At 28.4% G+C, this 27,070-nt stretch overlaps 2 protein-coding genes across 2 annotated transcripts in view; one reads left to right on the forward strand and one right to left on the reverse strand.

The window, feature by feature from the left end:
* LOC107456418 (serine-rich adhesin for platelets) overlaps window positions 1–3,162 on the forward strand; it is a 46,142-nt gene extending 42,980 nt beyond the window's left edge. The window contains exon 13 of the mRNA XM_016074271.4: window positions 1,218–3,162. Within this exon, the coding sequence (XP_015929757.2) occupies window positions 1,218–1,610 (393 nt within the window). The 3' untranslated portion in view covers window positions 1,611–3,162. The remainder of the gene's footprint in view (window positions 1–1,217) is intronic.
* Window positions 3,163–4,469: 1,307 nt separating this feature from the next.
* The window catches only part of LOC107456424 (topoisomerase 3-beta), a 27,851-nt gene continuing 5,250 nt past the window's right edge, over window positions 4,470–27,070 (reverse strand). The window contains exons 4-16 of the mRNA XM_043052662.2: window positions 25,191–25,358; window positions 24,346–24,480; window positions 24,150–24,262; window positions 20,786–20,986; window positions 17,177–17,260; window positions 14,905–15,025; window positions 13,765–13,947; window positions 11,865–12,074; window positions 10,596–10,813; window positions 9,197–9,380; window positions 7,746–7,945; window positions 6,475–6,580; window positions 4,470–4,765 (exon numbers count right to left, since the gene is read on the reverse strand). Of these exons, the coding sequence (XP_042908596.1) occupies window positions 4,544–4,765; window positions 6,475–6,580; window positions 7,746–7,945; window positions 9,197–9,380; window positions 10,596–10,813; window positions 11,865–12,074; window positions 13,765–13,947; window positions 14,905–15,025; window positions 17,177–17,260; window positions 20,786–20,986; window positions 24,150–24,262; window positions 24,346–24,480; window positions 25,191–25,358 (2,145 nt within the window). The 3' untranslated portion in view covers window positions 4,470–4,543. The remainder of the gene's footprint in view (window positions 4,766–6,474; window positions 6,581–7,745; window positions 7,946–9,196; window positions 9,381–10,595; window positions 10,814–11,864; window positions 12,075–13,764; window positions 13,948–14,904; window positions 15,026–17,176; window positions 17,261–20,785; window positions 20,987–24,149; window positions 24,263–24,345; window positions 24,481–25,190; window positions 25,359–27,070) is intronic.

The following is a 27,070-nucleotide window of genomic DNA, read 5'->3' on the forward strand; positions in this document are numbered from 1 at the left end:
AACAGGCATATTTTATTTAAAAATATTACGAGATTCACTACACAAAACAAATTATAGTTTCAAAATTTGTAATTTTGTAATTCCAGTTAAAGTAAAAGCATTAATAAATTGTTTAAGCTACTTAAAAATAAAATGAAAAAACAGAGGAAACTACTGTGGAACTGAACTTTAAAATAATAAAACTGGTGCTCCAAGCTATTCAAAGAATGAAAAGCTTCATTTCCACGCAACTCAAAACTGTCCCAAAAGAAAAAAATTGCAATTCTGAGAAGAACCTATATTGATTGAAAATAGGGCACTAATCAAATAAATACCTAGTAATACAATTACTAATTTTTTTGATTTTTAACCAGAAAAAAAAATTAAGTTTACATATTACAAACAAAACTGCAAAATTATTACATGAGCAAGAATATTCAATGTTTTGTCCTTGAAAGATATCGACAGTACAAAATTCAGTTCTAAAATAAGATAACAGCTATTCCTCCAGTAGATACATGTAGTAAGCTACATTGAAAACACTAAATATAGAGCAAAATTCATGACCGCCACCAGCCCCAGGGTGTCTAAATATCACAAATGGCAATTAAAAATTGCCTGATAATCACCACTTTTATGCCAAAAATACAATCAATCTGTATTTTATTATTTTTTTTAACAAAAATACAATTCTTATAAATATTTTATAATGTTCAGAAATTACTGCATTTCGCGTTTGTTTCTTAAAATTTCTCTTCATTTTCTAAACGAACTCTACAATGTTGTCATATTTTGAGAAATGCTTTACATTATTAATATCGAATTTTTTTTTAATCATTTGAAATTTTAAATTTTTTTAAAAAAAAAACGGCCACATATTTTAAGAAAGTGGGCCACCGTAAAAATTGCTAAAACTGGTCACAGGTCATTGGCAAAAGTTCCTAATTTATTCCAATACCAGGATATTTTTAAGGTAATTGTAGATGGTTAGTTTATTTTAAACTAGATGTCAGCATTAATCAATAACGTGTATTTGACAAAATAGGCACTTTTATGACCGTTTTCGTGAAAATGAACCAATCGTAAAGGGGTTAAGCACGGGGAATTGTACCACGGCTGGGCAAAGACTAAACCCACCATACCGACTCTGAGACTAATTAACAACTTGATTAACATTTTCAGGATATTTTATATTGTTTTAGCTTTAAATTTCTGTCTCATTAACTTTATTATTACAGGCTGGAGCTTACAGTTCCGATCGACCACCAGTAGAGGCATGCAATAAAAACATTAACTTCTTCCCATTCCAATCCCAAAGAATAGGTCAGTTGCCAGCAGCTGCTCACTCTTCCTCGTCACCTATGCTAGAAACCCTGCCAGAGGGAAGTTTGGACACAACAGTACCTCTCTCATCCACAATAAACATTCTACAAGAAGTTATATCAGATCAATATTTGGGTCATTCTTCCGGAATGAATCCGGCCACAGTCGGCCAGTATGACGAAATAGATATTGTCAATTCTTTAAGAAATGGCGAACCGGTCGAATCCTTGATACAAGCTATCAAAGATGAACTTCAGAAATTCAATGGATCGCAACCGAAATCAAATGAAAATGAAAGCAACGCTTAATGCTGGTACTATTTTGTTATTGGATACACTAGAACCTGGTGACAGTCAACCAGAAGGATGAGATATTCTCAGTTCTTTGATGCAGCAGTTCCCAATTTTTTTTTCTTTTGAGTACTTAACTGTAAATAATCAAAATTTTTTCGGTGGAACCCAGGCTTTACAAATGAAGTTAATTAAGGTAATTGTGAACGTTTTTACCTATAAAAGATTAGTTTTAAAATATTTGATTAGAGGAATGAAATTTTTTCATCGTTTTATCATTGATAAAGTTAAATGAAGTTTTATGCCCAACAGTTAAAATTTGTAATAATTCCTTGTACTATATCTAAAAAAAGTTTTTGGCACATATGTTGCCGGCAAAGTATGAAACGCCGGAATTCTACATAATGCCCAGACATTGTATATAATGCCGGATGTTTTTAGGCAAGATATGGAATATGAGAAGTATTACATACTTTCCCAAGGCCTTGTATATAATACCTAAGCATTCTAAAAGAATGACAAATGCTATTTAGGTAAAGTATGAAAAAAAACGTTCTGATTAGGTTATAATGTAAATGATGTGCATTTCTCAAAAATAAAAATTTTATTCTGAAAAAAAATAAAGAGTGCCATTAAAAAAAAATTATTCAAAATGCGTAAAGAAAAATGAAAGTTGTACAAAACATAATTTATGCCTTTCTTATTAAGGGAAACAAAATTTTCATATAAAAAATAAGAAATTAACCTACTTGTTGCAACATGGCAGGCTTGAATGGCATTTTGAATTACATTTCATTACATTATGAAATGAATTGGAGATTATTTTATACTTTGACGGTTTCTCATTTGGCATTCTATAGAATGCTTAGGAAATGGGAGAAATATAAATGCCTTCATACATTGCCGGCTAGTTTTAGGCATAATATACCATACCTAAGCATTCTATAGAATGCCGGATTTCAAACTTTGCCAGTAGCATATATACATAAGCTGAAAATGAATAAAATATTCCGAATTCTGGTTTACTTTGAAATCGTTCTTATCATAATTTGATCAATATATCGTTGTTAGAAAAACAATATTTTCTTTTAAAAAAATACCATTTTTATATACTTCATTAGCATTTTACTTATAACAATTTCATACAGGCAACTGAAAAATTACATAAATTTTGTATAATAGTTTGGATTTAAATATAATCAGAGGTTTAAAAACTGATCACTGGTTAAAAAAAAACTTACAAAACCTCTTTAAACCTTCTACCGAACCCTAGGAATCCACGGTCACACCATTTGGAAACTGCTGCTTTAAGGAAAGGTGAATTAATTGAAGTACTGATGCAAGCAATTCAGAAGTTCAATGAATCAATTAACACCAGATGAAAATGAAAGCAAAGGCTTAGTGCTGATATGATTTTGTTATTTATACATAGTTTTTAGAGATTTATTTATGAAACAATTTTATATTGTGATATATGTTTGTGGATGTTATAAATATAGATCAGTAAATTTATAAATGTTTATATGCAATACTTGATAGATTTTTTTAATAAAAGATTTGTTACCCAGAATTGAATAAAATTGCATTGATCAAACATAAATATAATTCGTTATCCAATTGATATAATTCCAGAAAAGTTAAGAATTAAAAAAGAACTGAAATGTTGATGTAAATTAAGTACTGTAGGGTTGGTAACTAGTACAGAACCATAATTTACATTTTTCTATTTATACTCTTGTTCAGTTTTTATACTTTAGATGAATAATTAAGTATATATATATATGTGCGTGTATGACCTTGGACATAATATAAGTGTGGTAAACCCTGCTCAAACCAAGGCTTTTGGCAATATATATATGTATGATCATGTACAGAATTATGATGGATTAATAGTTATGCAAGTAGAAATTAACACACATAGGAAATTATTCAATATACTTTTATTTTAGATTGGAACTGGTGACCCCCTACGATATTACATCTTCATAAAGTGTTCAAATATGAAAGAGAAAGATTTCACCTCGAGACCAGTAATTATAGAAAAAAATAGTGCTACTACAGGACAAATAATACCCAAGACACTTTTGTCATTAAAAGCTTTATGTCCTTATAAAAGATACCCGTAAATTGGGCTACACTCCTCTATATATTTCTCCTTTTTTGCGTGAAATGTTGGTGATTTGGGGGAGAAAATTGATATTTTTCTAGACAGACAAACAAGGCATTAATAGTGATTTATTTTTTCACACTGAATTGAATAATACAGTTCCCGAGATGATCGGACTAATAGTTTAGAAGTTATAAGCGTTTTATGAATACATTTGTACTTGTATCTACTAATGCATCTGATATTGCTGTCTAAACAAATGAAACATTATTTCTTCTGTATTTTGTTTTTACCTTGAATCGATCAATGCTATGCATGAGTCAATATAACAAGCAATTGGTAAAAGTGGTATGAGCTTTTATGAATAAAAAACTTTTGACATAACTTAGTACACTTTTTACTTAGCTATCTAGGGGCTGTTTGAACGTATCAGGTAAATTTTATGCTGAAATTTGCTTTACTGAACCGAATGAAAGAAAATTCGAGTTGATAGGACTAATAGTTTGGAAGTTACAAGGGTTTTCTTCATAACAAATGCAATTCCAAAACAAAACTTTTCATGCAAAAAAATATTTTTGTAGTCGAAATATTAACTTTTATTATTTGTGTTTGATCTAATTTGATTCAAGAAGAAAATTACAAAGGAAAAAATAAATCATTTGTCTGTACAGCATTGTAAGATGCATAAATAATGTTCTCCAAACAAGTAATTAGTAAAATTTGATAGTGTGTCTTTCACGAGAGCCAAATCATAAATAAGGTTAGTAAAATTGTTTAGTAAAAAGGACATTTTAATAACAAAACGAAAAAATGTAACAAAAATAATAACAATCTATAAAAAGATTTATACAAAGTAGGCAGCTAGTTGAGCCATTTTGTCCTTTGGTTTGCTTCGACCTCTGCCTCTAGATCTTGTGCCTCTTCCTCTGCCTCGTCCACGACCTCTGCCTCTGGAAGAATTGTGGAATTTCATGGCTTGTTGCTGATCAACGAGAGATGTGAATCTGGCATCACAGAAAATGCAACCTGTTGCTTCTGTGATGTTACCACCAAACTTTGTTTTATCCTGATGAAAAGTAACAGGTTTAATCAAACAATTGTAAAAATTTGTGAACTTTGAACAGATGAATTTTTAGTCAAAGATGTAAAATAAAAAGTATAAATATTGGATACAAAAATGAGTTAATTTTAAGATGGAAAAAAATTCTTAACTGATAAATTAGAAGTAAATAAATTATAAAAATTGTAATAAAAAAATATAACAATGCTAAGTTTAATTATATTTTATTACAAATTTATGTTCACATCTGTTGGGTCAATCAACTCCTTTACGGCCAAATAAAAGATTTCAAATTTAATTCAATGTTTGCTTACGTTTGGGCAAGAAAAAATATTTTTAAATTAAAAATTCTTTGTGAATTCATTCCTAAATGATTTATAAATGTGCTTCTGCATTTTATTGAAAAATTAAAATATTTTCATAATTAATTTTCATGAGACGCAAAGTAAATGAAGTACAAGAAAAAATAGAAACTAAAAAAAAAATAATGATTGTATGGTTTTTACCTAGAGCTGAAAAATAATTAATTTTTTTGTTTCAGAATTCCTCTCATTTAATTTTTTCCAGCGTTTTATGAATTTTTGGGTTAATTGTCCACCCCCCAAAGCTTATTGAAGGGGTACAGTTTTATGAGATATTGGGTCAATTGTTCCCCCCCCCCCGCCCAAGGCTTATTGAAGGGGTACAATGAATTTCCTTTTTTAAATTCTTAGAGTAATTCTTGCTGCTTTAAAATGGCTTTTGTTAACTTAGCTACATTTAAAAATATTTTTAGGCCTGGAATAATAGTATCTAAAATACATTTTCATTAATTAAACGAGCTATTATCATATTCCATTCATTGAATTGTGATTCTTAAAGCAGCATATGCTGTATAATGCAATAAAAATACTATTAATTACATTCAAAAATCTCTCATAGCAAAAAACAAATAAATTGCAGCAAAATTACATGGTCTGTTGTGCCTGAAAAGTAATAGCTTTGATTTTATAGTGAAGCTTATACCAGTGCATTCAAAACAGTTGTAATTGGTAAAAGGGAGCAGTTATTTCACAAATGTGTGGTCACTTACCAATCTAAAGATTTACATTTTTATGAAACTCATTTTTGTTTTTCCTGTGATTATATGGCTATTCTACCTGTGGCACAGGGCAATTCTTTTTTCTTCTTTCGAATGCCAAGAAAATATTAACAATGAAGTTGGAGCTGAAAGACCATCAATGACCAACCACATGCAATAATTAGACACAAATGGAGTCTCGAGCTCAGACAATTTCTCAGTTATTTTGTAACAGCAATAACAATAAACATTCCAAACAGTTCCTAACAAAATTTCGCAATGGCATTACGTCTCACAGTTCTTTCTTCTTCATGATGTACTTTCTGGCTGATTTAAAGATGCCCACTCTTAAGTTCGGACATGGCTCAACCAGAATTCTTTTTGTACAACATTTGAAAATTATCGTTATCATTATCTCACTGTGAGACATACAATGCTAAGAAATCTTGTTGGAAGTTATTTATAGATGGACAAAGAACAAATTTTTAAAATTTTTATTGTGTTGTACAATTTCGATAAATACCCGTTTTTTTTATTTAGTGAAATTACTTTTCTCACAAACCATGTACTAATACTAACATACAAACCATAAACTGAGCTATTTGAAAATTTATGTAATAAAAAAGAATACTTGAACAAAAGAATATGCCCTTACTTTCTTATATTCAGCTGTTACAAGTTGACCACCACAATCTTTACAAGTATCATCATCAATAGAGACTTTTACAGCATCTTCAAACAGGCGAACAATTGTATCACACCTAAAATTAAACAGTGACTATACATAACTCACTGATGAATTTAATTCAAAATAAGTTTCTTAAAACATGTAAAAAACTTAAATAAATGCTGTTCTATTATTTGTTCTCTCCCTACTAAATAACTAAAAATGTTTTGCATACATATTAGAACTGGCATGTGACCTTTTAAGTTATAAGAGTTTGTAGTAAAAGAGTAAAAAAACGTATGTAGAAGATAAAAACATAAGCAGTTTTAAAAACAAAACAAAAAAGGGGGGGAAAGGGAATTATAATGCAATTGAAAAAAAATTTAATATTTTAAATATATTTTTTTAAAAAAATGATACTTTATAAATATCAATATATGAATACTAGGTAATACTTATAAATTAATTTTAAACTAAAAAAAATTGATAAATTACATTATATATTGAGATTTACATTTATTTCATAAATATTACTAGTATTTTTTGTTCCTTTAAAAATAAAAAAAAAGCAAAATATTATTTATTTTAAAAAATATTTACCTAACACTAAAAATTAACAAACAACATTTATTAAAATTAATTCCTTTTCAACCTAACAAAATTTTTCTTGAAAACTTATACTAGAGTTATTTAGATTAGTTTTTTACGATGTAAAGAAAAATGGGACTAGTTTGTTTATAACTACCTGCTTTCATTTTTTTACAAGCATAAAACAAGTATTTTAAATAATACTAATATAGTAATAATTATTTTAAATTTCACACAAAATTTGAATTAGGTAGTTAATTTGAGTTAGGTACTTTTAAGGAAAAAAATTATGACTTTTCTCAGAAGGTATATTAGACTGTGTAAGATTGCCCTTCTTTTTTAGCATTTTTTATTTCAATGGAAATTTCTTAATCATGTAAAAATTCAATTTTCAGCAGTCACTTTATTCTACATTTTAAATCAAAAGAATTAAAAAGCACGTTAGAGTAATAAATTGACAAAAGTTATTAAAGCCCAAATACTTATATAATATGAAGCTTTGTGGAAGAGCAATTTTTTAAAAATTCAATTTTGTCACGGTTTTGTTTAATAAATTTGAATTTTGTGAAAGGGACCTTGTCTGGATTTTTCCTTGGTAACTAAATTAAAGTTGCTACAAAACTAACAGTAAATTGCAGATAGAAATAAAGAAATCAAATGAATTATTTTACCTATTACACGAGAGCTTCCATTTAGGTCCTGATCCAGGATCTAGTACTAATATTCCTCCATCACAATTAGAACAGTTAGATACGCCATTGCTTTGGAGTGAATAAGGACAGGTGGGATGAGTACAAGAATTGCAGCCAGACAACTTTCGCATATCATGGAAGGGGGCATTATTATAACAATAAGGGCAAAATATATAACTCTGAAAAAGAAATAATCAATGAATAAAAATTTAAAACATAAATTAAATAAAGCTCCTACTTTTAATAAGCATTTTAAACTTGATTGTGTACAACGTCAACTATGGAAAATAGATTTTTATGATATTTGTAGTAAAGCATTAGAATGTCTAAGGCATTAGCAACAATTAGGCTTCACAAATTGAATAGTGTTACATTAACTAAATTAAACAGGCAAAAATATGTAACACAATAATATCTTATACTTCTAGATTGTAAAAAGAGAAGATTTAATCTTTTTTTTAAAAAAAAATAGTTAAAATATTTTTAAAAAACCAAACTAATTTTTTTTAAATTTTTTGAAATTTAGTTTAACTTTATTCAAAGCACTTTATATAACTGCATACAAAAATTTTCGTATAATTTCAATCCAAATATCTCTCCCTGTCACAGAATCACAGCGACATTGTCACAGAATGTCACAGAGTTCTTGCAGAAAGATTTTTTTTAAAGCAAAACATTTTACTTTTCTTTTCTATAGAAATTTACATGTAATATCGGAATCATGCATTTAGATAATCACTTTTTGACACGCCCAATGTATGGCAATAGTATGGTAAATCTATGTAATGTTTCAATTGTATTTTCAGCAGTTATTATTATTTATTTCACATGGTTTTTTAAATATTCCGATATTCGAATCGTGCATTTGAGTATTTACTTTTTAAGGCAACAATTCTATTGAATTTTTGACAGTTATTACTATTGATTTCTCTATAGTTCTTAAATTTGATATTTTTTATGCAATATTATTTTTTACAACAACCTAATCTCGAAACGAAAAACGCATTCAAGGAGTCAGATTTGTGTAATTTCGTCGTCGATCTTTTTTTCGGCAATTACTACTACGAATTTCATGATTTTTAGTTGTTTTTTTTTATTGTGACGATTATGTACAAAATGTGAAAAAGGAAATAATTTATGCGCTCCCCTCCCCCAAACAAATGCAAGAACATCACCCATAATATTAGAATTAAAAATTATTACATGTTAATTAAAAAGAAATATTATTATAGATTTTTTTTTTAAAAAAAGACACAGTGCCTTTGTTATTTTAAATTAGTAATGCTTGTTATTATTAAAAGTATCTTGCAGAAAGATATTAGTGCTAGAGTTTCGTCACAGCTCGAAAAAATTCTGCCACAGGGACTTAATAACCAGTAGATATTTTGAGACACTAAATATTTTTAATAAATAAAAATAATATGTTTTACCTTTCCTTTTGTACCTCCAGTCAATTGTAAAAGTTCAAAATCATCTAAAGGACACTTTAATTCCTTAAATATTCTTATGTTGCCACCTATTTGAGGCACTGAGAAAGTTTCATCACAGGTGGGACAATGCAACCTCATGGGCTTTGTAGCGATTAATTTCATATAACGACGACATTTTCCACATCTGAAAATATAATTATAATTATGAATTTGAAATAAATAAATGACTAAAATATTTATTCGAAATTCTTTACTTAGTTAGACACACATTATAAACAATTATTTTGCATTTAATAACCTAAATTGAAACTCTACAGTTTTTTTTTAAAACAGGAATAAGGTTGTTGCAAATTTGATCTGTTTTTAAAGTTATTTATGGATTACATAATAAATGAAAATTAATGCACGGATTTTAACTTTTTTTGTATGCTTTGAAATTAACATGAACAGTTAATAAAATTAATTATGTGAAATTAAATGTGTACAATTTGCACTTTAATAATACAACACTTACCTAATTAAAGTTCTAAAAATGGCACACTAAAGAACTCCTTAAATTTTATGGGATTTACTTTCATATTTAACATCTCACACAGTGAGTAGCTTTTCATAGTAAATTAGATTTTTTAAATACATATTTATCTTGCATCCTTTTAATATGCTGACATTTAGTTTTAACTTATGAACAGTATGACAGAACATTGAACAAAAAATGCTCCAAATGATAAGAATAGCATTTAATCAATAAAAAATTATAATATTATTTTATAAAGCAAAGAAAAGCACTTCCACGGCAGCTAAAAGTCAGCCAAGAGGTCATGACTGCTTAATTTCATAACCAACAGCAAGTTGGTGGCAATGTGTGATTGTTACCTTTGCAGCTGAGACAATTTGGGACTTACTGATCTGAAACTCAGTGCAGTTCAAGCCACCACTGGAAATAGATCCCAATGCAGTATTTAACTTATGTGCCATCGCGGCTTTAATATCATAATATATCCAATAAAAATAGTTCTTTGAGCAACAGAAACTACATTAGCTACAAAAAACACTTATTAAATATTTAAGTGAATCAGAAAAAATCTGTAGGAGTTAACAAAACAGCAAATATTGATGTTTCTGAAAACATATTACATACACAAACTATTCCATAACTTTGTGATTACTATAAACTTAATTTTGCACTGTGTGAAAATATTTTAAACTGGGCATATTGTTAGTTTATGAAGAAGAAAAAAATTATAATTGTTTGAAAAATTCACAATTGTATTTTGAAATTGGCAAGTGGAAATAATTTGATCAATATAAATAAATAAGCTGATCAATATTAATAAAAAAAAGAGAAAATTTTTTATTTTTATTTTATTTATAGACATAGCTATTATTCTCATGTAATTACCTTGATAAAGGTTTTCCACTTTCAGACAAAGGACTAAAGGTAGCTTCAAACAATTCATCCATCCCTGTGATATTAGTTACAAAATACTGGAATTTCAAACGGAATACTGTCAGGGTGTGCTGTAGTACAGATTCATAGTTTTCTTTTCCAAGTGCTATTAAGTTCAATTGTTTCTCGACAGCGGCACGCATGGTTGGTAAAACAAGATCGGAATCAATCTAAGTGAGTACAAAAGAGTTAACTTCAAGATTGCACAATATATGGAACTGCAATCTAGGACACAAATTACTTTTCAAAAAAGAGAAACAATCCTACAATAATTATATTCAAAGCTCAGTATAGTATTAATAAAAAAAGAAAAATACAAAGAATGATAATAAAAAAGCAAAAGTTGTAAAGAATTAATAAAATTATGGAAAATTTTAATTGCAAATTATTGCATAATTTATCAAACATTCCCTTACACAGAAAATTAAATGGGGTCAAAGCATGATATTTCACCTATAATATTTGCTCCATTTGCAACCTTAAAGCCACTGCCTTATTTTTATTGAAATTTTACATTAAGCCTAAAGCCTAGCTATTTACTCATAACTTTGACTTTTGCTGACTTTAAGCCTCAGATAGAACTTTTACCAATAGTTTTTTCTTTCCCTTTTTTCATCACCTGTCTGTTTGTTCAGAGTCTGGTGAGAGTACCTATTTAGACAGATATTAGAATCTGATTGTTGCCTTGTAAGCAGAGTGAGGTAGTAAAAATTTTCCCAAAGTTTCTAAAAATCGTAAATTGTATTTTATTATTTAATAAAATTTTACTTTTCTTGGTGTAGGTTTTTCATCTCTTTTTTTATAGAATTTAGAATATTGTTAAAAGAATTATTATTAAATAAAAAATAAAGACATCACGTGAAAACTATGAGCTGGATTGTTTGAAAAATCAGCTATCAAATGATTCTTAACTTTTTAAAAGTAGAAAGAATTTTCTGTAGGCTTCAAAAGCACTGTGTCACAGAACTTACCTATTTCAAATTAATTAATTGCTAAGTTTAGAGTATTAAAGAACTTTAACTTCAGACAAAACTGATCAATAAGAAATTATCATACAATTAAAAGATACAATTGATTTTAAAAGAGCTAATCTTCCAATAAATAAAGAATATTTTGTTTCCAAATAACTATTCAACTAGTAAAACATTATGGCATTTTGTCACTGATTAAAAAGAAAAACTAAAACAAAAGAGTACTAATTAATAATTAGCAGGTACATACTTTTTGATATCCATGGACTAATACAATTCCCAAAGGTGTTGGGATTAGTCTGCGTCCACTGCCAACTGTAACATAATTTCTTTGACAGATATTATTTATATGAACAGGAATTGAAGCATCTGTTCCAATTCCATGTTTCTCCATAAGAGTGATTACTTCAGATTCAGTCAAATAGTCTGGTGGGGAGGTTTGGCGTTCATTCAGTTTGACCTTAAGTTAAAAAATAATTAAATTGATGCAGAACAAATTTTTACAAGAAAGATTTTACAGCTTTATATGTAAAATAGATTTTTTTTCTAATTGATCAATAAACAACATACATCCAAATATAAAAAGTATTGTAAAACAGGTGCAGATGGTAATCTAATTTAATTTGGGGACATTAGTTTGTACTTCATTAAATAATTCATTAAATTTAGACAAATTTATTTCAAGAGGCAAAATTTTAAATTTTCAAATTTATAGCAAAATAACTTATAAAATATGAAGCATTTCAGCAAATATACCTTATATTTATTTATTTATTCATTTTAACATTAGCATAGTTTTCATAATGAGAAAAATTACCAGAAACCAATATTAGTTGAAGGGTACGGGATTCTCCCTTGATTTCAGAAGAAAAAATAATATTTCATTAATTTTCAAGTTATAGAAAATTTTACCAAATTTTTGAAATCCTGTAACAAGATTTTTCTTGGTTTTGGCAAACATATAAATTCTTTTTTTTTTCCTGGAAAAAATCATGTAGGAATCCTAAAAGCAGTATACATAACTACAAATATCTTGAACTGAACTAAAAATTTACAGTGAAAACATTTCGATATCATTATGGTATCTTTAAAATATAAATCCTCAATATTAAAATAATAATAATAATTCATAAAATATAATTGATTTTATTCCTTTAAATACTTTAATAACAAAAAATTATAATTAAAGCTTAATAAGAAAACACATAGAGTTATAAGTAACAATGTTTCAGATAAATATGCACAAAGCTTAATTATATACGGCTGCTCATTAATTTAAATAAACTTTTTTTTTATTAAAATAATTTTCTAATCCAAACTATGTAAAATGCACTACTTTTGTGCAATATCAACGTAGATGTTAATTGTAAAACTGGTTCTATTCATTTCTACTTCAAAAAATGTTCACAAAAAAGGATAAAACTATTTTTTAGTACATTAATTTTACATATTATGGTACAGTGACCAAAGTTTTGGTAAATGCATCATACCATGCACAATACACACATTATTAGGTGAATCATTTGGATAATTGCAACAGAGATATAAATATGACAAGCCGAAATTTTCAATAGGAGGTTATTTAAAACAATTTGAATTTATCGGAATAACTAAATTTAAACAAGATGACCAATAAAATGTCCGTATATTACTGCTGAAGAGTGGAAATTGCTTATTGAACGAAATATCTAGTAAACTTGCAAATTAACTATTTAAGTGCTAAAAAATTGTTTCTTTTCTTAAATTATCTAGGAAATCGGTAAACTTCCTAGAAAATCTGCGCATTACCTACTAGATAATTATTGAAGTGAAAATAAAAGTTTTACAGGAACAACAGTAAAATTTTTGTACACTTATATTAATGTAATGTTATTTATTTATGTAATTTATCTATTTTTCAATATCTAAAGAATTAAGTCAATAAATGTAATCAAACAACCAACAAGCTAGTGGTAAGAATGAAAGAAACAAACTTCTGAACTTTAACAATGCAGAAACTGTTATAATACACATTAATTAGGTAAATTGCAGAAAACTCTTTATTCCACACTTTAACAGATTACCCAAGTTAATCTTCAAATTAGGTAATATGTATATTAATGGCTTTTGAACTTTAATGGCAGCATTTACATTTAAAAACGTAACATTACCTCAGATACTTTTAAGATATCACCCTTTTTCAAATCTGGTAAAGTTTCATCTGCACCAAGGGCTTGCCATGACATAAATTTAGTATAACCAGGATCTATAAGACTTTTTCCAGAGCAAGTGAAGGTTTCTTCCCCTATTTTTAAGGAAACAACGGTGTGAAGGTATTTCATATCTGGACAAATCTATAGAAAAAATATATTTCATATTGGTTACAAGAATAACATATAACTTACATCTTTTGGTTACATCTCAAAAGTAAAAATAATCATAATTTTAAAATGTTTTTATTTCATATGTTTCAGGAAATAATGGAGCATTCTATTGGTATAAACTGACAGTTTTTACAAATAACAAGTATTTTTATTATTTATCAATAAATATTACACTTATCAAATTAAAGTTATGCTAACATTAAATACACTACTACTCTAAAAGTGAAATTATGAAAATTACTTATGTAAAAAATAAAAGTAATCTTGAAAATTTAATAGCAGCTCAAAGACAAAAATAATTTCAAGACTACTTCAATTATATCCTGTTTAAATCATTAAAATCATTTTGAAAACTTCAAGTTAAATATAAAGAATGCCAGTGTTAACATAAATTTAGAAACTTTACTTTTTCTGAAACAAATCATAACAAATATTTTGTTTATAAGAAATACTGTCATTTAAATGTGTTTAATGCTGACATTAAATGAAGCAAAAAGTTTAAAAGTCAAAAATTTATAACATTAATATTAAAAGGTATAAATCAAGTTAGCTACATTAAATAAAATGTGAATAGCAAATGAGGCAAAAAAAACTTATTACTTACTTTAATAAAGTTAGATTTATTATTAAATATAAGTAATAAAAACACATTGCAGAAGAAAATTTGGCAGTGAAAATAACTAATAGACATGGCTTAAAAAATTCTATATTTACATCTACAAGTCTAACTATTTGAAATAAAAAAATATATATAATCAAATAAAGTACAATAAAAAGTATTAACTAATGGTTACATACTAAATAACTGAAGTGAGAAAATTAATTAATAAATATTTCTTTACTTTGTCTAATATCATAATATTTAAAAATAAAGCTTTTAAATATAAAAGTTAAAATAATGATTAAAAAAAAAAAACTTTAACTAACAGATGCAATGAAGTGTCGAGCAACATAATCATATATTCTCCAAGAATCACCATCAAGTTCATTCCTCGAAGCCAATTTCATGGGTGTGATAGGAGGATGATCGCCAGCGTCATTGCCTTTTCTGATAAATAAAAGCAATAGTCTTTTACATTTTAAAACAAAGAATAAATTTTTAAGTTTGTGATTAAAACAAAAAAATACACTCAAACCTTCACAAAAATCATCAGGTTTTCAGTTTTTTCCAAATGAAACAACACAGAACTTTTAAATGCTTCTCGAGAAAATAAATACGAGAGGATTTTTACAAAACCCACATAAGTCAAAAATTTTTCAAAATGTATTTTTCAATATAATTGCCTTGATTAGCTAAAGAAAAGAGCGTGAATGTGATATTAGCAGGGTATCTGTGACATTTTAGATTTTCAAATTTATGACTTTTTATGACTTTCCATGACTAATGCCAAGAACTTTTCATGACTTAACGAAGTTACTATTTCCTTTGACAAAAACACAACAAAAAATTCAAAAAAGCATTATAATAACATAGATTGAAATGATAGGCACAACCAAAACTGTTATACTCTTCATTTTCATATTAATAGATTTCAAATTTAAAAAACAGCGTAAAAAAGAATTGAAGCAATAAAATAGCTGGAAACAAATACAAAAGCCAATATTTTTTTTCTGCAGAATTATATTCTAAATACACTTTTCTTGTTCATCAGAAAGGAAAGAAATACTACTAATTTTTCTGTTCTCATTTCGAAATTTAAAAAAATTTGCCAATGACTGACTTGCTTCAGCTGGAATTTTAAATTGATAAAATAAAAAAAGTAAATGATAAAAATTTAAAAGATAATTCGCTCTAGAAATAATGTTTTTTCTTTCATTTTTTTTTAAAGAACACCATAATTTTTAAAGAACAGGATAAAAACATTTTGCATTCTAAAAAAATATGACTGTGAGTGAGGATTTTGATACAAATTCAGATATTCGGAACACCGCAAAATTCTATTTTAAAAATTAGATTTTTTTGCAACCTAAATCGACTTTCCATGATTTTTTTTTTAAAACAATAGTTAAAATCATGACATTTCATGACAAATTTTGTTCAATACTGAAATTCATGACTTTCTATGATTTTTCACGACTTTCCAGGTGCGCGGATACCCTGAAAAGAGGGTGAATGTGATATTAGTCTAATGTAAACAGTTTATAAAAACCTACATAACTTATAGTAATTTATTTAATTTTATATTTAACTTTCAGCAAAAGTTTGATGTGTACATGAACGCTGTTTTTGTTCCAGGCTACAAAATTTTCATAAATTCAACGAACTTTCATTTGAAGTGAAGTACATGAAGAGATCTTCTACTCCTAGCATAAATATTAATAATATACCAACCAATTGAATGAAACTGAAAGTTTCATTCAATATTTATGCTAAGTTGTTTTACTTAAAATAATTTGATTAAAAAGCATTGGAATTTTGCAGTGTAAATGTAAAGCCTTAGATGCTTCCAAAAAAACTTTGACTTACCATTTAAATAAATTCTTAAAACAATACTTAAAAGTTCGATATTATTTTTAGAATAATTTTTTCTACTTTCTTGCTTTCTTTAAATGCAGCTCATTGAATTTGCTTTCCCATCCAAAAGTGGTCACTGGCTATAGAAGACTATTTTTTCAAATTAAGAAGCAAAAAATTGAAAATAAATTATAATTGCCAAAATTAGGGACAGCGAGCCGAAAAATTTTCAATGCTCCGAATACAGCTCCACTCCCAGATAGTAGGCTAAGCTTCAACAATATTAATAGATAAAGTACACTTTTTAGTTTCAGATTTTAATTTGAAATTTTTTTAATAAAAAAGAAACAAAATAATAATAATAATCATCAGCTCACACAAAAAAATACAAATTTAATTTAATTACAGTTAAGTAATTTGTACAATGTTTAGAAAAGAATTTTGAATCTAACAAATGTTCCTTCATAATTGATATTAAATCATTATAAATGTAATTATGTAGAGATTAGTTTTTCTACAGCAAGCTTGGCTAACAGATAATTCCATTGCAATGCAGCAGACCTCTTGAATTTCTGTAGGATACACTAAAATTCCTGGAACCTTGGAATATGGGAAAATAAAGAGAATATGGGAAAATGGGGATGGAATATGGGAAAAACACCAATCTGGAGCGTTTCAGCTCCCTAAAAAAATAAATTTTAATTCTTGTTTGCTGTAAAAAAAAATTTTTGTAAAAATGCATACCTGGGTCTAGTCATGGTACCAGATAACAGATCTTTGACATCATTTCCCCAATCTGAGCTTTTACTCTGAATCTGCAGTGTTCCCCTTAGATAAAAAAAATATATAGCAAATTAATTATAAATTATTTATGGTTAATTAAAAAAACAATGAAAAGATCTCCATACACCACTGAGGAGAAATATTATAGTAAAATTCACAAATCCACTTTATCAACTTTGACATTTTTATATTAAATAATGAAATAAGTCAAATTAAAGCACACTACATGCATATTTATGAGTTTAAACAAGTATGAAAATAACTTAAATCATGTGATGCGTTTTGAAAAATGGTTCTAGCAGAAACACGTAGAAGTTACTTAAGAGAGGTAGAGTTATTGCTGGTATACAAAATAACAGGGGGGAAATTTCTAAGTTCAAATACGCAAATTAGGGAGACGAATTGTTTGTGTAGTCAAATAAATAAACATTAAAAAAAATTAAATTAAAAAAAAATTGAGAGATAACTGTTTGCAATAATTACATGGTTCCTAAAGAATTTTATAGCTTTTTTTTTTTCCTTTTGGTTTTTTTTTAAATTTTTTTTTTATTAACATGGGGAACAACCTAATTTAAAACATGTTTCTCTTTCAATTAAAAATAAGATAATTTTACTAATTTTTATATGTTCTTCTGTATTCCTAATTACACTATTCTCAACCTTTTTAAACAGACCCAATAACTAAAAGAAAAATATTAAATTTGTTAAGCACTGAACATCCTTAAAAAATTATTTTATAAATGCTGATATAACTTTGGATTTTTTCTGAATTTTGAAAACTTTTCAATAAATAAATTTAGTAGTTAGGTAAAGAAATATACATTTTATTAATACATTTTAAAACCATTTTTTAAAACTGTGACATAAACTAATAAGAATTATCTATGTTGTGTATGTGACAATTTGCATGAAGTTTGTTATAAATGATATCAAATCAATGTAAGAAAATATCATAAAAATTCATTCAGCAACATTACTAAAATTTTAAATAATATTAATGAGAAAAATAAGGAGCATCCTTATAAAAAAAATGTAGGAAAACTGGTTTTCTACGAAAAGAAGAAAACAGATTGAAAAACAACTGTTAAGTATGAGGCATTTTACTCGGAAAATTTGAAATGACTGCATTTTTATATTTCAATATGAGAATGTAAATAAAAATTTACAATTATTTATATTGCATCATCCATTCTTCTAATTTTTTAATGATGAAGTTAATTTAAAAAAATTATCAGTATCCCAATTCAAAAACAAGTAGGAAAAGTGGTTTTTTAAGCATGAAAGCAAACAGATAGTATTTTGAATTGAGTTCAGGATCAACAATTAAATCTTCAATCATACACTCTATAACAAAAAAATCGACGCACCAAGAAGCAATCATCCGATTGTTTTGAAATTTCGTATGCATGTATGTTCTTAACAGATATGGCTGGAATGATGCCGACTGGGAACGTATAGTCTTTAGCTACGAATCACGCTTCCAACTGTGTCCTGACGATCATCAAAGACGTGATTGGAGACGCACAGGGCGGATCCTGCCTTCACTATTGCACGCCACACCGGCCCTCAACAAGACATTATGGTCTGGGATGCCATTTCCTTTGACAGTCGGAACCCTTTGGTCGTCATTAGAGGTACACTTACTGCACAGCGGTACGTCGACGACATCCTAAGACCTGTTTTGCTACCGTTTCTTTTGNGTAACTGCTTAGGTAATGAACACAATTAGTAGAGTTTTTCAAACATCCTTAACCAAGGAAAATAAGAATGCCACATTTTTAGCGCCCTGCACTTGAGACAAAGCCACCCAAGTTAAAATTTTTGATGGTTTTCCATTGATGTACAAACATAATATTGATGGTAATCATCAATAATTCCATCATGAGCCATTATATTTTTGGTGGTATCCAGCATAAGTACCATCACTCCAATGTAGGAATTCGGACAGATATACGATGGTTCAACATAAGTAGATAAGATTACATGGTTCAACATAAGTAAATTATATTTTCAATATAAGACCGATTATAATGAAATTTGATATGTATATACATTGATACAATGCAAAACAAATAACTATTCAACAATTGCAATACACACGCATGATCGTGCATAGCACTCGTTGGAAACAAAAGATATGAAACAGCTTTTGTAGAATAAAAAAAAGGTTAATAGGCGGTATGGTTTTCTCTTAAATACACTCTATAACAAAAAAATCGACGCACCAAGAAGCAATCATCCAATTGCTTTGAAATTTCGTATGCGTGTATGTTTTTAACAGATATGGCTGGAATGATGCCGACTGGGAACGTATAGTCTTTAGCGACGAATCCCACTTCCAACTGTGTCCTGACGATCATCAAAGACGTGATTGGAGACGCACAGGGCAGAGGGGGGATCCTGCCTTCACCATTGTACGCCACACCGGCCATCAACAAGGCATTATGGTCTGGGGTGCCATTTCCCTTGACAGCAGGAACCCTTTGGCCGTTATTAGAGGTACACTTACTGCACAGCTGTACGTCGACGACATCCTAAGACCTGTTTTGCTACCGTTCCTTTTGCAGCTCCCTGAGCTGGTTTTTCAGCAGGACAATGCCAGACCACATACGGTACGTGTTCCTATGAACTGTCTGCAAGCTTGTCAAACTCTTCCTTGGCCTGCCAGATCACCAGATCTCTCTCCCATCGAGCATGTCTGGGATATGATGGGAAGGCGATTGCATCTATCACGGAATGTTGATGACCTCGTTCCACAACTGGATCGAATTTGGCAGGAAATACCTCAAGAGACCATCCTGGAGCTTTATCGGTCCATGCCACGCCATGTGGCAGCTTGTATCCAGGCTAGAGGCGGGTCAACACCTTATTGAACTTGTTACTGTAACTCTGCAATAAATTATTCAATTGTTCTGAAATTTTAATCATTTACTATTCTGTACATTGTCTTCCTATCCACCAATTCTCGTTTTAATCGGACAACTCCTTCTTGGTGTGTCGATTTTTTTGTTATAGAGTGTATTTTGTTACATATAATAGATGAAAGCCAAAAATAATGAATTGATCTACATGCAGATAGATGCCTGTGTTGCAAATCCACTTATCGGAAGTTTAAAGAGGAATGTCAAAATTATTATCAGATAAGCTGTGGTAGCTCAAAGGATAGAGCACTGGTCTCTTGGTAAGATAACCCAGGTTCGAATCCTATCGATCACTGATCGATATGAATATCACTACCGGCTTGCACAGATCACATAAAATATGCTCAGAGGTAGATGGACCATTAATTAAAATCCCCTTAACATTGGGCTAACCATGAGATGTTTTCTTCAATATGTAATGCAAATGTGGTTTCGTTCCATCATACAAACCCTCTCTGAAGGCTAGTTTCCTCTTATAGCTGATCCAGGAGTTCCCTGCCTTCTAGGTTGGGTTCAAAATTACAAGACTAAAGAGTTATATGTTAAGCATTGACTGTAGCAAACCCAAAAATCAGTCAGCTGTTCAACACTGGTTATAAAATCAAATCATTGTCTCATAGAAAAATTTTAGTTAGTTTTTCACACATACCTTAGATCGAAATTTTCAGGGTAATTGGTAGTTTCTGTTCTAGGATAACTAATGTAGCCTTGTGTATACAGTTTTTCAGCTATCATCATTGCATGATGGGGACCCATATTGAGACCGGAACTGGCCACTCTCATTAATTCAACAGTATTTAAAGCCAGTGGCTTTTGTTTCGCTTTTTCTTTTTGAGAAATATTCAGAACTCTAGAACAATAATAACATCAGATATAACAAACATCATAATTCAAAATGAATAAATTAATATAGTTATGCTAAAAATAAAAACACAGATCTTTATAACACAAATCATTAAACATAAGGCATTGCATTATATAAATTTGTGTCATACACATCATTTCATGTACCATTACACTTACCTATTAAACATAACAATGTATCTGTAGAACGGATCAGTATCAATACTATAATTTTTAAATAGAAAAGCTTTTACGCACAAAAATATTTACTAAGTTATTATTTATGGAAAAAATTGAAATAATTCAGAGCATTAGTAATAAAATCCAACAAGTTTATCGATTTTGATTTGCTTTAGAGATTGTGTATTGCAGTTTATAAATATTTTACTGTATGATATTGTTGGATCACCTTATAAATAGTTGATGCGATGTTTCTAATGCCACTTGCCCAAATCACCAAGCCTGCTTGGTAAAACCAAGTGAATTTTAAGGCAGAGGATGAGTTTCTTGTTCTTCAGTGGCACCATTTATGGCTAAGAATACGACTTCAGCCACACACGCCTCACAACCCATTCTATAGGGCGGACCCATTCATACATCCACAGATCGCAATTTTGACTTGAACCAGAGGACGATCATCTTCAATTCAGTACCACCAGAAATTTAATTTGTAATGGGAACATGGAGGACTGCGTGATCTGACAGATTTCACGTGCACCAGTCAGGCCAACATGGATCGAGTCCACAACCTCTTGGACATGGGCCCAATGCCTTAAAAACCAGACTATCCTGGCATAAATATTTATATAATAGTATTATAATTGTAATATATATATATATATTAGCTGAATACCCTTTTCTCGCACAGGGTGAATAAAAAAAATAAATAATTAATAAATTAGAACTGAGAAACACAATGCAATCATACTCAAAACGGATAGGCATATACCAACACAATTAAAGATGGAAGAACCAGGTGAATGACATTTTTAACATAAAGTGGTTGCATCAATATGGGTATGTTTAATGTAACAGAACTGTTTTTACTTTCACTTTTATCTTTATATAACTAATCTATATTAGTTTTTAGTCTGACTTCTATTTCAAATTAGACAATGGTAAATAAAATAAAGCAAGGAATTATTAGTCTAACCTTCTAATAAATTGGCAATTAAATAATTAGGATAAAATTTATTATTATTTCGCTCTGTAATATCACTTACCTGGTTCTTCTACATAAATTTTTCAATTAACATAGATAAAATAATTTCAATTTTTTTTAAATTCATATTATATGTTGTAATCTTTGGTGGCTTTAAGTATTGAAGTAATTAAAGCTCATTGTTTGTAATTCATACCATTGCAATAAAGATAAAACGCATTTACCATCACTTGGAGTGATGCCATTGCTCGCAGCCAATTTATAATAGTTAAAATTTACCACCATTAAGTGATTTTCTCAAGTACCATAAACTCTCTTTCAAGGGACCGTAAAACACTTAATTCCAAAACATTGGTATTAAAACTGCATAGTATTGGTGCAGTTTTAATAATTGCCAAACATATATCAATATAATATTTTACACCTATATTAGTCTATTTGGTACTTATTACATAATCCTACAATATTTGAGTTTATACATATTTGTCAATGGCAGTCAGCTGAAGCAGAATTTTGAAAAAATATTAGAACTTCATAAGGATTTTGGAGCATGACCATTACTTTGTCTAACCTTTAATTTCCTGTTAAAATATTTATAAGTAGTGGTGAAAAAAAGTTTTTATTTAATTCTAATTCATTAAAATATTAATACACTATCTTAGCAACCACTAGAAAAAATATTTTCTGAAACAGAAACCAGTAGTAGAATTCTCATCAGAACCAATTCACCAATTACCATAATACCAGTAGTACATATCACCATCAGGGATACATATGAATTAAGCGTCAACTATGAATGGCAATTTTTTAAGGTTTTCTTAAACTAATTTTCCATTAATCTTTTCTTCATGAGCTTGGCTTTTTAGCACATAGCTTATTTTATTTTATTTCAATTAATACACATTATCAATAGTAATTGAGCATTAGTGTCAATAATAATATGTAGATTTTTACGGTTATCCAAAAAAGCGATTAAATTTTTTAAAACTTATTTTTGCTTTTTAGTTCAGAAATTACTATTTTAATTTAAATTAATTCATATTACCAACATTAACTAAACATCATTGTCATCAATGATGGTATGACAATTTCTTACAATTCTTCTGGACAAATACCTTTATTCCACTTCTTTTGCTTTCCAGTACGTAGCTTATTATTATTATATTACCTTAGTTTATCAAGCATGATTGGCATAATTAAGCCTCATTGGCGCCTTTTCTTATGTTTCTCTGAAATTAATTAGTAACACTTTCCTATTAATTTTGCTTTTGAATATAGAAATTTTTTTTTCTATTCCATTACAAATAAGCAATTTTTAATAATCAAAAAGTAGTTAAAGTAAAAGTAATAAAAGGTTTCAAATAAGTAATTTTTTTATAAACAAGTTTAAAAGAAATTATATAAATAAAATAAAAGCTCGTGGTATCAGACAAAGTATAAATTTGGTGATGCAGACCACGCATGCTACCACATAATGTTCATTGAATTTATCTGACATAGCGAATATAAAATAATTAAATATTTAAATGCATGCAATAAAATTTTTTTGATCAAATAGAGCTATAAGCTCGCAAATATCACTGATGCTATCTTTAAAATATGTGAAAAATTGAATCGTTAAATTTAAAACAATAGCTAACGCTTAGCCAATCAGAAAATTCCATTTCGTTTTTCGCTCATCTCGATCGATCATTTAGTTGTAGAACGTTCTAATGTGGACAGTGACCTCCCTCGTTCTTTGAACTATCTGCATGCTAAGTTTCATAGCTTTCGGTCGGATGTTTTAGGAATCTATAAAGGACACACACACAGATATTCCTTTTATATATATAGATTATATATATAATTTATATTTTATAATATTTATTTTTATAATAATATACAAATATATGTATATTATTATATATAAGCTATTATATCTATATAATCTATTATATATAATCTAAAATTGTGAAAGAAAAATTTTGTCACTAGCAAATAGTAAAAAATAAATATTGGTTTTACTAACATGGCTTCAGTCTTCTGCTTAATAATTCCATAAAACACATTTGCCACTTCATTGTCAAATATTCTGATTCGATCCCAGTCCAAAGATAAAACTTTATCATTGTTAGTTAACACCTGTAAAAGTAAAAGGACATAAATTATGTGAATCTTGAAGCAGCAAAAAAATAAAACTACATAAATTACATCAAGATGGTTACCTTTACAGATAGCACATAAAATGTTTCAGGTTTGAAAGAAGCTATCCTATCATGACGCTCGACACAAAAACCTAAAGTCGGAGTTTGACAAGGTCCAAAAGAAATCAAGGCACTGTCAAGATTACCATACTTATTCTAAAACCAATAAAAATATAAGCTTAGATTATTTTTTTAAAAAAATCAATCTCAAATTGCAACAGATTTTATACCAAACAATATTGAAAATCTGACAACAAAAGACATAGTAGAAAACATTTTTAATGCATATAAATGTAAAGAATAAGATATAGTAAACTACTTATAACAAAATTTAGGAAACCAAATAAAATAAAAGCATTTAAAATATCATACCCAAGAATGCTCAGTCACATATTAAAATGAAATGGGAAAAAAAGAAACATTTCAAAACCAGAGGGAATGTGAATGAAAGGCTGGACAATGTAAAAAAGTATTTAAAGAACATTGGTATCAACAGTAAGTGCACATCAGCATCAAACAGATCAAGCTGGAGGAAACGTAATGAGAAGGCTCAGGCTCGACAGCACTGCTCTAAACAAAGATAATTATGCCAGTTTTCTAAAATTCTTCTTATCAAAGAATTTGAGATATTTTGGTTTAATTTATATCTATTTAATCTTTCATATTAAGATTTAACCCTCACAATGAAATTGAAAGTAAATTTATAGAAAGAATAACTTAATTTTTCAATATTCAAGAGAAATAAAGCACTAGAAGATTTCCATAATTCTAAAATTTGATGCAATTTAATATATATCTTCATAGTTTTTTTTTAAATAGCTTATAACACAAGCCTGATTTTTAAAAGATTGAAAAACAAATATTACTTGGAAGAACTTAGTTTGAAATCTTGTGAAAGCACAACCAATGCGCAGGTCCAACTCCTGACGAGCATCCACAGAGAGAGACTGATTTTCATCAGGTTCGATTAGTTGCCGCATTGCAGCCTTAATATCTTTATCAGTAATTGCACTGAATTTAGCTCGATATATGACCTACACATAAAAAAAATAAGTTATAAAAATTTTTCTAACTTTTTTATAAGGCAAAACAGTTAAAATAAATGGTCAAAATATTATAGAACTTTTTAAGTAAATTGATAAATTAATACTAATTATGATAATGACTACAAAAACCTTGTTTTACAACTAAGTTTCATAAATAATCGTTTTTTCAACACAAAAACTGTATGCTTACGCTAAGTAAAAATATACTAGTGTTCCTCTAAAGCGGCCATGAATTCATTAGCAAATAAAATATTAAGTTTCTATGCATGTAAAAAAATATTTAGTCTCTATATTGAAAACACATACTAGAAAAAAAAATAAGGAGTAATTTGAAATGTGTACCCAAAAAATAAATAAATAAAAGGCTGTAAAAAAGAAGAAAAAATAATACTGCTGTATTATTTTTCTTGTATCAATGGTTGTATTCAGTGGTCTCTTGAAATTTTATAACCTGTTTCCTTTGTAGAATATTTAATTAAGTTCTGCAGCAAACATTTAAGAGAGTAAAATGTTCTGTTGATTATGAATCTTTGAGAGAAGTTAAGCAATTAATAAACTTTGTTAACATGCATAGATGAATATACAGTGAAAGCTCTCGGCAGCAACCACTCTCTGTTCCACTGTAAAATGGTCGTCCTTACGGGCTACCCCCATTGACTTCAAAATGTTATCAAAGATACGTGATTTTTCGCAAACAATTTTAATTTTAGTCAGTGTAGTTTTCTTGGTGCGGAAAAGTCACTTGTGTTAGCATTATGAAAATCAGATCGATGAATAAGCTTTAACGTCAATAAAAATTATCCCTTCTAATACAATTATGTGTAAAAACAAATTTACCAATCATAAAAGATAGAACTATTTCAAATTAATAAGGAGATATAGAAACTATAAAAACAATTATAAATTAGAAATTTCAGAATGACAAACAATAAAGAAAAAGAAATGAAACTTCTACAAAACACAAATGTTTGACTCTAGTTAAGTCTACTTTGAAGAATAGTACATTAGTGGGTTCAATAAGAAAAAATATATTTCTGAATATTCAAAATATATTATGAAATTGTACAATACCTAGCAGGAACATTCATGCTAACAGATATAATATTTACAATTTTTTATATATGCATTCAATATCTAAATTTAATTTTTTTTAAGTCATAACACTGAACCCACTTTAGCAGTCTAGAGAATGTACATTTTGACTGCAGCAAAGTGCACCTTGTCGTATACTTTTAGATATCTTAGCTGTAAATAATTTTTTTCTGAAGAAAATCAAGACTACCTTTTAATTTTTTTCAAAAAAAGAAACAAAAATCCTTTTTTAGCTTTCCCTCTTTGATGAAATGATGAGAGTCCTTTTGCTGCCAAATGAGGCATTTTGTCTCCTTTTGGCACAATGGAGTGAGAGCTCTGTGTCCAATGATTGAGCTTATAATTTTCTTCCTTTCCACGGCTACTTTTTTTTTCTGGATTTGCAAGTACAATTTTAATATGTACTTAGAATATACACATATTTTTTTTATAAAAAATAAATAAAAAAATTTTTCTTTCAAAAGAAAAATATTTTTTTATTTCAAACTAGTATAACTTAAAAGATATCTTAAAAGCAGTTAATAGGAGCCTTGAATGTAGTCTTGGGTCTTGCCGACTTGAAGTCTTACAAAATTGCTCTAACACATTAGTGTGTGTATATATATATA

The sequence above is a fragment of the Parasteatoda tepidariorum genome, chromosome 8 (assembly GCF_043381705.1).
Source record: "Parasteatoda tepidariorum isolate YZ-2023 chromosome 8, CAS_Ptep_4.0, whole genome shotgun sequence".
Taxonomy (NCBI): domain Eukaryota; kingdom Metazoa; phylum Arthropoda; class Arachnida; order Araneae; family Theridiidae; genus Parasteatoda; species Parasteatoda tepidariorum.